We start from the raw sequence: 11,295 nt of genomic DNA, 5'->3' as shown, positions 1-11,295 counted from the left end.
ACTGCTCCCGGCCCCCGCCCCGGGTCCCCACTGCTCCCGGCCCCCGCCCCGGGCCCGCCGCCGGCGTCGCCATGGGCAAAAAGCACAAGAAGCACAAGGCCGAGTGGCGCTCGTCCTACGAGGGTGAGGCGGCGGCGCTCTGTGACGCGCGGCGGGCGGGGTCCCGGGCTCGGGGGTGGCGGCGTTCGGGGCACGCGGGACGGGGCCTGGGGTTTCGCGCGAGGGCTCCTGCCGCGCGCCCGCGCTTCTGGGACGGGGTCCTGGGCTGCAGGCCGCGGGCCCACCCTCCCCGGTCCGGAGACGAGGGCAGCGTCTGCGCTGTCGTGTGGCGCCCGGGGAGAAGCTCGGCTGCCCCTTCTCCCGCCTCTCCTCGGCCGAGTTCCCGCAGCGGCTCCGTGGGTGTCAGCGCGCGGCACGGGCGCCGGCGGGAGTCGGGCCGGGGTGCACCACGCCGCGAGCGGTTTCTGGGAGGGGCTCGGGCTCCGGGGTTCCAGGGTCCTCTTGGTTCTTGGGTCTTCTCGGACGAGTGACGTGAGCAGTATCCCACAGGGCCTCCCGCGGTGAGGACACTGGCTGGGAAGGGAGGAAAAGGAGGCGGCGACACCCCCTCCTTCCCGTCGTCTTCCCTTCTGGCTTTCCCCGATGGCCGGCAGCCCCGCCGTGCTCCTGAGGGGGGCCTTTCCCCGGGCACCGCCACGTGTCGCCTGGCTGGGGGGCGTCTGCGCCTGAGCACGCGACGAATGAAGCTCCGTCTGTGTCTGCAGATTATGCCGACAAGCCCCTGGAGAAGCCCCTGAAGCTGGTCCTCAAGGTCGGAGGAAGCGAAGTGACCGAGCTCTCAGGATCCGGCCACGACTCCAGTTACTATGATGACAGGTCGGACCACGAGCGGGAGCGGCACAAAGAAAAGAAGAAGAAGAAGAAGAAGAAGGCCGAGAAGGAGAAGCATCTGGATGACGAGGAGAGGAGGAAGCGGAAGGTAAAGGAGCGGCAGCAGCCCGGGGACCGCGACCCGCCACGGGGAGCACGTCCCGGGCAGCAGGGCGCACCTGCGTGGCGGAGGAGGGGGTTCCGTGGGGAGCAGAATGCAAACCGCTGAGGCCAGTAGGCTCCGTTCCAGGAACCGGGTGTGTGGTTCCTCTGCAGACCCTGCCCGGGCCTCTGTGAGGAGGGCCTCCGGGGGGCTTTCCCTTAGCTCTGTCCTTCCTGAGGTGTCTGGATCCCACCTGCTCCCGTCCCTCAGTCCCTTGACTCTGCCTCCCAGGAAGAGAAGAAGCGGAAGCGAGAGCGGGAGCACTGCGACACGGAGGGAGAGGCTGACGACTTTGATCCCGGGAAGAAGGTGGAGGTGGAGCCGCCCCCAGATCGGCCCGTCCGAGCCTGCCGGACACAGCCAGGCAAGGGTCGGCTTTTAGAGACTCTCCCGGTGTTCACTGCTCCTTGTAGATTAGGGGTCGGCGCTGTGTCCTCTTGCTTTGGGGAGAAGCGTGGGAGGGAGGAGGACTGTTTCCGGGGCCTCATTCCGGGTGTCCTCCAGTATCTTTGAATGGCTAGAGCAAGGCTTGGCCGGCGACAGCTGGTGCCCCTGAGGGTTGTTTTTTAACTCCTTAGCTGCGGATGGTTTCTGTGTTTTTAAGAGCTCGTAAAAAGAAACAGAAAGGCACATCCGCAGAGATCAGTCACATGTGACCAGCAAAGCCTAGACTTTTTTCTGGCCTTTACATAAAAAGTTTGCCAGCCCTGGGTGGTTTTGTCCGCACTTAGCACCAAACAGAACAGCGTCCAAAGAATTGCCCCAGAGGGTCAGCCTGCTAAGAGAGATGCACGTCAATGAAAACACAGGTAGTTCCCCTTGGAAGAAGGGACCTGGAGGCCCGAAGACTGGGTCTGAAGCTGGAAGCGACCATAGGCTGAGGCGAAGGGAGTTGGAGACCTTCCGTAGAATTTGTCATGGGCACTGGCTGCCAAGGATGGCATTTGGCTGGAATTTCTAGCCGATAAGGGCTTGCCCTCTGGGTTCTCCTTGTCCCCAGCCTTCGTGTGCACGACTCACAGTGATGAGGCATTTGTACCTAAGACAAGCGGTGTCTCTTCCCGGTGACTCTCAGTGTCCAGTGGTTCCCGGATTGTGGAGAAACTGGGACAGCTGGGCTTTGGGCCGTGGGACCTCGGAGCGGGAGGCTGGTGCTGCAGTGGTTCAGGCCGCCAGAAAGCATCGGAGCCCTGCTGACCCCACCAAAGGAAAGTTCTGGAATACTGCTGGTCTCTGACTTTCTGTGGTCATTTTGCTCTTCGGGCATTTTCTTTTTATAATTTATTTTTGAAACGAGGTCTTGTTTTGTTGCCCAGGCTAGAGTGCACTGTCATGATTCACTCCTGGGCTCGGATAACCCTGGCCTCAAGCGATCCTCCCACCTCAGCCTCCCACATTGCTGGGACTACAGGCACACACCACCGTGCCAGCCGTTCAGTTACTTACTTTTTGTGGAATGTTGAGGGACCTCAATTGAAATAATAATCGGTGAATACAGGATCAAGCTTTATGCCCAGAGCCTTTGTTCTGTCCTTCATGCCCTGCCTAGAATAGTGCCAGGAGCTGAAAACATGGATCAGGGATCACTACGTTTGTTGACTGAAGGGCTACCGGGTGTCATATGGGGTTTTCACCACCCCCGCTGCATGCGGGTGCCCTTTCCCGCCCGGCTGAGCTTCATGGGAGCCAAGGCTGAGTCGGGTGTGTCTTTGTATCCCCAGTTCTCGCTGGAACTTAAAATGCTGTGAGACACCAGACAGACAGATACTGTGAACTTGGAGCTCTCTATTGAAGGGATACCAAAGTCTTTGTATTCAATTTTTTTTTCCTTAAATTGTCAGCCGAAAATGAGAGCACACCTATTCAGCAGCTCCTGGAGCACTTCCTCCGCCAACTCCAGAGGTAAACCTGGGTGTTTCTGAAGAGCTTGTGTCTGGGGGGGGGGGGGGTGGGGGGGGTGGGGGGGGTGGCGCCATCTTTATTTTCTGAGGTCTCATTCTGCACCCTAGCCGCGTCAGCTGTGAAACAGACCCTGCACCTTCTCTTGGTGACTCCTGGTCCACGTTGGGGTGGACGGGAAGAGTTCACGGACTCCCCAGTGGCCCCCTCTGAAGTCAGAGTAGGGCAAGGGAAGTCAAGGCAGAGCTGGGGCGATGACAGCCGCCAGGACACGTTGGGGGAATTTTTATTAGATCTGAAATACCTATCACAATGAATTGAAAGACCCTAGGAACTTATTTATTTTTAAGAAACAAAATTTGGTCAGTTGAATCAAATTTTTAGATTGTAAGAGATTTTTTATCATTTAGAAATCTAGATTTTTCCACAAAGATGTCTTTGCTTTCAGAAAAGATCCTCATGGATTTTTTGCTTTTCCTGTCACGGATGCAATTGCTCCTGGATATTCAATGATAATAAAACATCCCATGGATTTTGGCACCATGAAAGACAAAATTGTAGCTAATGAATACAAGTCAGTTACGGAATTTAAGGTAAGTTACTTTGATTGCCTGAAATAATCGTGGCCTGGTTCTGTGTGTTCGTGTCTGGTGAAAACCTCGTTCACCTCAGGTCGTTCGTAGTTTTTAAGCACTCACCGGTGTGTCTGTGGGTGACGCTTTACACACGTCGCATTGAGGAGGTGATTGGTTGTGAGCATTCTCTCTGTGCTTTGGTCTAGAAACGAGACCTTGTTGCAGCGCTGTTGGAAGCCTGTCTTTTCTTTCTCAGTTACTGTGCTGGCGTGAACAGGACATGTTGTCTCAAGCAGTGTGTCCTTTGTGGCATGGCTTGAGGCTAGACATTTTAAAAAACATACTTCTTGGCTGGGCGCGGTGGCTCACGCCTGTAATCCCAGCACTTTGGGAGGCCGAGGTGGGCAGATCACGAGGTCAAGAGATCAAGACCATGGTGAAACCCTGTCTCTACTAAAAAATACGAAAATTAGCTGAGCATGGTGGCGCGTGCCTGTAGTCCCAGCTACTAGGGAGGCTGAGGCAGGAGAATTGCTTGAACCTGGGAGGCGGAGGTTGCAGTGAGCTGAGATTGCGGCACTGCACTCCAGCCTGGGGCCTGGCGATGGAGCGAGACTGTCTCAAAAAAAAAAAAAAACTTTTTAATTCTTACTTTTGTCTTATAATAATTGAGCTTCTAATTTTTTTAGCATAATAAGTTTTTCTGTCTCCAGAATTTCTTTCTACTGGCTATGAAAATTAGCATTGGTTTTGCAACCCGTGGGAAGAAAGCAAAATAGATGCCTGATAAAGTTGGCATTAATGTAGTTTAGAAAGGCATTAGGTTTCTCTCTTACGTTCCGTTAGCTTTGGAAAAGCTTGACTTTTCTATTTTTGTTATGCGTTGACCGAAGGGTTTGCTGACTCACAGAAACACAACAGAACAGACTGAAGGGAGAGAAGAGGAAACAGGAGAGGGTCGGGCAGTGCCTGAGGGCAGCTGTCGGGTGCACCGTGCCCTGAAGCCCCCTGTATTCCCAGCTGCGGGCCCCAGTCTCGTCGTTCCTAGCAACAAAGTGAGCAGGGGGGCAGCGCTCACTCCGTGGAGTATCCTGAGTGAGGGTCTTCAGGGGACGGGCTCTATCTACAGCCTCGGGCCGGGCCCTGGAGCTGCTGGCTCCGGAACCAGGACTTGGTGAGGTCCCAGGACCACTTTCCCATTAGGGCGCTGGCCTCCAGGTGACTCTCCAGCCTGGTACTGGCATTCACCTTTGAGAGGCCTGTGCTGAGGAAACTGGGTATCATAATAAAATACTGATGTTCCCATATTTTTAGCATAAATTATGAAATAAGGGTCTTCTTTTTGAGGGCAAAGTCTTTCTCATAGTTGGAGGGAACTATTTGTAGAGAGGATTTTAAATTGTATTCTGTGGAAAAATTCTAGAGCTGGAGGATGTCACTGTGCCCCGCACCTGCCTTCATCCCTGACTTCTACTTAAAAGAATCAGATTGTGGCTTCTTGTTCCTGCGCATGTTCTGGAGAAGGGCTGGAAGCACAGGCTGTCACGCTCCTTTCTCCTCGCACAGCGTTTGCGTGATGCTTAGAAAGAACTTACAGGCTCGGCCAGCTCTTCACTGTAAAATGTTTTATGCAAGACCAGTGAGCAACTAAGAAAATCTAAGTTCTTAGACACCGTTTTTAGATCAGAGAGCCAAGTTTAATTGTGTTCTACGAAACTGTGGCTTCTTCCTCTTTGTCTCTTGTGGTAGTAACCTGGAACTCTGGTGTTGTCCATGTGGCATTTCAAACTCGGTAAGTCTTTCCTTTTTTCAGGCAGATTTCAAGCTGATGTGTGATAACGCGATGACGTACAATAGACCAGATACCGTGTACTACAAGTTGGCGAAGAAGATCCTTCACGCAGGCTTTAAGATGATGAGCAAAGTAAGAGAGCCACCGGCAGCAGCGAGCTACGGAGCGCGGGGGCTCTGCGCCGCGAAGGCAGCCTCACAGTGATCACATGCTCATCCGCTGCCGCCCTCATGGAGTTGCCCCCTTCGCTCTAGGGTAGACGTCCCCGGCCGCCCTCTCCGGCCACCCTTTCTGCTCATGACCTAGCCGTAACGTCTCATTTAGGCTTGGTGGAAAGTTCCGCATCTCTTGATCTTAAGCCTGGGTGTCCGTCTTGCTGGATTGCAGCCAGCCTTGCGGGCTTGTTTTGCGTGGCTGCCTCACTGAATCCAGACGGGACATCCTTGTCTTCCTTGGCCATCCTGAGTGGCTTCCCAGATCTCTGCCGTGAGCCAGGCTGCATGCGTCCCACGTAGGTGAAGGTAAAGCTGAGGTGCAGCACCCGCCGCGCTCTGGCGGTGGGTCAGGCCCGCATCCGCCTCCCGCTGCTCTGCCGTGGAGAGTTAGCTGTTAGGCCAGGTGAGGCTGTGGCCACCCCCATCCCATCCCATCGCCATGCGCCTGGCTGTGAGGGCGAGGTAAACCCCTGCTGCTCTGTCCTTTCTGGTTCCAGGAGCGGCTGTTAGCTTTGAAGCGCAGCGTGTCCTTTATGCAGGACATGGATTTCTCTCAGCAGGCAGCTCTTCTGGGCAGCGAAGACACAGCCGTTGAGGAACCTGTTCCTGAGGTTGTACCTGTACAAGTAGAAACTGCCAAGAGATCCAAAAAGCCGAGTAGAGAAGTTCTCAGGTAAAGGCTCCTTGGAAGCTGCATTTGCCTGTCGGAGTTGAGCACCACCACCGGGAAAGCAGGTGCTCTGTGGGGGAGAGTGAGCGAGGGAACCATGTCGTGTCATGTAGACGGCCTTGCAAAGCAGGTGCTCTGTGGGGGAGAGTGAGCGAGGGAACGATGTCATTTCACTTAGATGGCCTTGGTGTAGCTTATCCTGGCAGGACGAGCATGGTCAGACAGCCCGTCCCGCTCACCGGCCACGTAGACTCTCTGACCCGGGTGTGGTGCCCCACAGCCCTCCGGACACCCTGCCCTGCGTCTGCTGCTGACTGGTGGTTGCTGTCTCCACACCAGTGCTGTTTAAGCTCGTCGGCCCCTCCCTCGCCTGTACTGTGCCTGCTGGCAGCCGATGCTGTGCCATTGTCCCAGACTGTGCAGCACAGATGGGCCCACTTTGGGCAGCCAGCATTGGCAGGGGCTTCTTCTTGCCACGGGGCGGGTGCGCACCCCTGAGCTGCTCGCTTCCATGTCTGTGTAGATGCTGGAGCGGCAGCTGCAGCCCCGGGGTCAGGAGGTGGGACGCTGCAGCAGAAGCAGGTGAGGACTGCAGGCCGCAGCTTCCTAGAACTCTGCTCCCTCCCACAGGGAGCAGCTGACTCGGGTGGTCCTTCAGGGAACCTTCCTCCTTTTTCTCTAAAGCCCAGAGTGGTTTTCATGGGGCCTCTTTGTCTCATGGTGGCTGAGCATTGAGATCTTATTAAAGTCTCTATCACTCGTCATTCCTGTGGACGCTCCTCCACATGTGTGAGGCGGCCTCCTGATAAAAGCAGACAAAGTGGGCGTACCACCAGCTGGCTTTAAGGCACTGAGAACACTTCCCATAGCTTCCAGCCGGCCAGAGGCACCTGGCACAGAGCCTGCTGCATCATGAGCTGTCGTGTGTGTTGCGTCACTTGTTGAGTGCAGGCCCCAGGGAGCGGGTCCTGGGACATCACCCTCATGGCCGTGTGTCCGTTCTCAGGACGTCACCCTCATGGCCGCGTGTCTGTCCTCGGGACGTCACCCTCATGGCCGCGTGTCCGTCCTCGGGACATCACCCTCATGGCCGTGTGTCCATCCTCGGGACGTCACCCTCATGGCCGTGTGTCTGACAGCACTGTGGCTTGTGCCGTTCCCAGCATCCTGAGATGACTGTGGCCTGCTGCCAGCTTGGGGACAGATCAGATTTGAAGGATGGTTTCTGCTGAACCATATTGCTTGTACCGTCTTGTGGAAAGTCAGGGACCGTCTGGAGTTAGTGTTGAAAGTCCTTGAGGAAATTCTGATGATCACGGCCCTCTGTCTGTTCCTTCCCAGAGTGTGTGTGGGACCCATGTGGATTGAACAGGTGGGGTGGCAGGGGTGCTGGGCTTGGTGCTCTCTGCTCTGGGCAGCTCCCTCCAGCAGTCAAAAGGGAGAGCGGTCTGGGGACCAGCCCCTCGGGTCCTGCAGCCTCGGCTGAGGGTGCTCTGTGTGGCCAGAGCGTGTTGCCTGGGAAGGGCTCACAGTCCCTGAGGTGGTCTCCCCACGTGCGGTGCGTTTGCCACCCCGCTGCCTCACAAACACTCACTGCGTGGTTGGCTGGTGGCATGTCCGGCCTCAGCCCGCGACTCGAGTGTGCTGCTGGCCTTCAGGGTTGAGGGTTTCATGGCTGCCTGTCTCCTCATGGCCGAGCATCGAGAGTGAATTGAAGTTGGTGTCGGTCGGCATCTCCACTGTGGTGGGGCCGTATCCGGGCAGACTCACCCCAGTTGGGTTTGGGTGACCCTGGTGCTGCGGCTCCGCGGTTGCCTGTGGATCCGGGCCCTTTAGCTGGGTCCCCAGCCATCCGTCTGCGGTCTGCAGAGCGTGCTGAGCTCCGGCTCACCTTCACCTAGGGCCACGGCAGTGTGTGTGGGGCAGGCTCACGCAGCTGCCTGAGTGGACCCTCCCTGCGCGCTCACGGGGCCCTAACTCCTGTGTAGGGTTCCCGAGGTGTTGCTGTGGGTCGGGCGAGGGCGGGGCCGTGCTCACTGGCAGGGCTTGTCCCGGGCCTGCACCTGGCCCTAGGCCATTCAGACCACGCCCAGGCAAGTGCCCAGGGTGGGAAGGAGCCCACCCGCCTACTTCCAGAACGTTCCACACTCCATGGGTGCTGCAGCCTGTGCCCCTCAGCTGTTTGAGAACTGCTTCAGGTGGAACCCGGGGCCCCTGGCTGATGTCTTTGTGCGTTCTTTGGCCACAGCAGAGGGGCCGCTCTCCACCCAGCCCTGCCCCACCAGCCCCGCCTAGTTGCTGTGGCGGGGAGGGGGGCTTTGCGGGGGTTTCTGGTGGGGCCTTTATTGACTAACCTGTGGCTTATCTGTTACTTTGTTTCTTTTGCTGCTAAAGTGACTGGGGGAGCCTGGCTACTTGGCTTAGACTTGCTCTTTATTTTAATAAAAGCCTCTTGTTTTGTTATTTTGTTGAGGGTGGAAAGGAATGCTTTGAGACCTGGAAGGAGTTAAGTATGCTCTGCCCGCTCTGTGTCCGAGGGCAGGGTGGGGAGAGGCCGGGTTAGGTGCCGGCGTGTGGGGAGCAGGCGAGCGGCGGGGACTCTCTGCCCGCTCTGTGTCCGAGGGCAGGGTGGGGAGAGGCCGGGTTAGGTGCCGGCGTGTGGGGAGCAGGCGAGCGGCGGGGACTCTCTGCCCGCTCTGTGTCCGAGGGCAGGGTGGGGAGAGGCCGGGTTAGGTGCCGGCGTGTGGGGAGCAGGCGTGCGGCGGGAACTCTCTGCCCGCTCTGTGTCCGAGGGCAGGGTGGGGAGAGGCCGGGTTAGGTGCCGGCGTGTGGGGAGCAGGCGTGCGGCGGGAACTCTCTGCCCGCTCTGTGTCCGAGGGCAGGGTGGGGAGAGGCCGGGTTAGGTGCCGGCGTGTGGGGAGCAGGCGTGCGGCGGGGACACTGCCTCCAGATGACTTGGTGGTTTCTCCCTCACAGCTGTATGTTTGAGCCAGAAGGGAACGCCTGCAGCCTTACAGACAGCACTGCAGAGGAGCACGTGCTGGCGCTGGTGGAGCACGCGGCCGACGAGGCTCGGGACAGGATCAACCGCTTCCTCCCAGGCGGCAAGGTAGTGCTCCGTGGCCCCTGCAAGAGGGTGCCGCTCAGCCCCAGACACTCTGTGGCATCTCCTCGGGGACAGTGCCGTGTGATCTAGCACAGCCAGTGGCATCAGGAGGTCACCGTGGGGCCCTGACAGGGGATCCAGGTCAGACACACATGAGGCTCGTGGTCCCTTCGCTCACGGGCCGGGTGTCTCTGGCAGGGCCGCCGCAGGCGTGCATCTCACACACAGTGGAGGCCAGGTGGTCACTGACCCCATTTCCTGGATGGAGGCCCTGCTCCAGGCTAATCCCTTCCCTTGGACTGAGTGTTGACTTCTGTGTCTCTGTAACTGAGTGTTGATGGAGGCACCGCCCTTGTTATTCCAGCAGGGGCTGGAGTTGGATCTGACAGATGGTCCACGATAGACTACCTACTGTGTTCACGTGGCTGCCACAGATGGTCTGTGTGGTGGTGAGGCCCACTCAGCTGACTACGCTCTCCTTTCTGGCAGGAGAAGTTCTAGACCCAGTGCATGCAATGGAAACAGAGCACAGGCTGTCTGCAGTCTCAGACTTCCTAGTAGCCCTGGTGACAGAAGTAGAGCGATGCAGGTGACATTAATCCTAGCAGGTTTTAGTTACTTCTGGATCCAACATTTAATCTCAACATGTAGTCTGTACAAAATGTTAATTTGAACTTTAGATTTTTTTGCACACTTTTCAAAATGCACATAGGATGAGATGTAGAAAACGCTGAAGTGGCATTTCAGATGCGTCTGCTTCTGTTTGCCCCCACCTGCTGGGAAGTGCTGGTGGTCTGTGTGGCTTGTGTGTTGGGAAGTTGTGGTTTCCGTGGCTTGTATATTGGGAAGTTGTGGTCTGTGTGGCTTGTGTGTTGGGAAGTTGTGGTCTGTGTGGCTTGCGTGTTGGAAGGGTGTGGTCTGCGTGGCTTGTGTGTTGGGAGAGTGGTCTGCGTGGCTTGTGTGCTGGGAGAGTGTGGTCTGTGTGGCTTGTGTGTTGGAGGGCATGGTCTGCATGGCTTGTGTTGGGAGGTTGTGGTCTGCGTAGCTTGTGTGTTGGAAGGGTGTGGACTGTGTGGCTTGCATGTTGGGGTGTTGTGATATGTGTGGCTTGTGTGTTGGGAGGGTATGGTCCGTGTGGCTTGTGTGTTGGAAGGGTGTGGTATGCATGACTTGTGTTTTGGGAGCTTGTCTGTGGCTTGCATGTTGAGAGGGTGTGGTCTTTGTGGCTTGTGTGTTGGGGAAATTGTGGTCTGCATGGCTTGTGTGTTGGGGAAATTGTGGTCTGCGTGGCTTGTGTGTTGGGGAAATTGTGGTCTGCGTGGCTTGTGTGTTGGGGAAATTGTGGTCTGCGTGGCTTGTGTGTTGGGGAAATTGTGGTCTGCGTGGCTTGTGTGTTGGGGAAATTGTGTTCTGCGTGGCTTGTGTGTTGGGGAAATTGTGGTCTGCGTGGTTTGTGTGTTGGGGAAATTGTGGTCTGTGTGGCTTGCACTGTAGTTCTGTTGGGTAGCCTTGCTCTGTACTCTGTGCTTCAACCTTGGAATTGTCACATTCTCCAAGGAACCCTGGTTTCTTTACTAGAGAACCTTGTTTAGAAGCCAAGACCCAGGCTCTGGGTGAAGCCCTCTCAGCATATAGACCTGGGAAATGCCTGTGTGTGTTCCGCACCACATATGTGGACACTGTGTAGAAGGAATCGGTTGGCACCCGTGTCTACTGTGTTGAAAACTGTGTTTACAGTGGACCTTCCAGTTCCATCCCGTACCGTGGGTCCACCCGCTTCTTCCCTTTCGGTTTTGTACCTGCACCGTGAGGACCTGACTCACTTGCCCTTAATCCGTGTATCAGATCAGTGCCCGTCGTACCTGATATTCGGCCTTTACCCCGATGCCCCGGCCGTCCTGTCTGAGCTCTGATACTTCGCGTGGGTTGGGGGGCTGCCCCCACACAAGCATCCTGCTCCTCCCCTCGGGCCGGGTGGCTGCCCTGGCCGCAGCGTGGTATCACC

At 56.7% G+C, this 11,295-nt stretch overlaps 1 protein-coding gene across 8 annotated transcripts in view; it reads left to right on the top strand.

Moving 5' to 3' along the window:
- The first annotated feature begins 48 nt into the window (after positions 1 to 48).
- BRD9 (bromodomain containing 9) overlaps positions 49 to 11,295 on the top strand; it is a 39,540-nt gene continuing 28,293 nt past the window's right edge. For 2 of the 8 annotated variants that reach the window (XR_010342562.1, XM_064375837.1), the window contains exons 1-8: positions 49 to 123; positions 765 to 979; positions 1,265 to 1,403; positions 2,875 to 2,935; positions 3,381 to 3,525; positions 5,321 to 5,431; positions 6,012 to 6,187; positions 9,161 to 9,293. Coding sequence is in view for 7 of the 8 variants with exons in the window: in XM_064375837.1 (XP_064231907.1) it covers positions 72 to 123; positions 765 to 979; positions 1,265 to 1,403; positions 2,875 to 2,935; positions 3,381 to 3,525; positions 5,321 to 5,431; positions 6,012 to 6,187; positions 9,161 to 9,293 (1,032 nt within the window). In the remaining variant the exon portion in view is untranslated. Of the gene's footprint in view, positions 124 to 764; positions 980 to 1,264; positions 1,404 to 2,874; positions 2,936 to 3,380; positions 3,526 to 5,320; positions 5,432 to 6,011; positions 6,188 to 9,160; positions 9,294 to 11,295 lie in introns of those variants that run through there. The other 6 variants (XM_064375842.1, XM_064375841.1, XM_064375838.1 and 3 more) reach the window with 6 other exon arrangements.

Source organism: Aotus nancymaae, unplaced genomic scaffold (genome assembly GCF_030222135.1).
Source record: "Aotus nancymaae isolate 86718 unplaced genomic scaffold, 86718_ANA_hifiasm-v0.15.2.pri h1tg000014l, whole genome shotgun sequence".
Lineage (NCBI taxonomy): Eukaryota > Metazoa > Chordata > Mammalia > Primates > Aotidae > Aotus > Aotus nancymaae.
The sequence above is the reverse complement of the archived record's forward strand: the minus strand, read 5'-3'. Positions and strand labels throughout refer to the sequence as shown.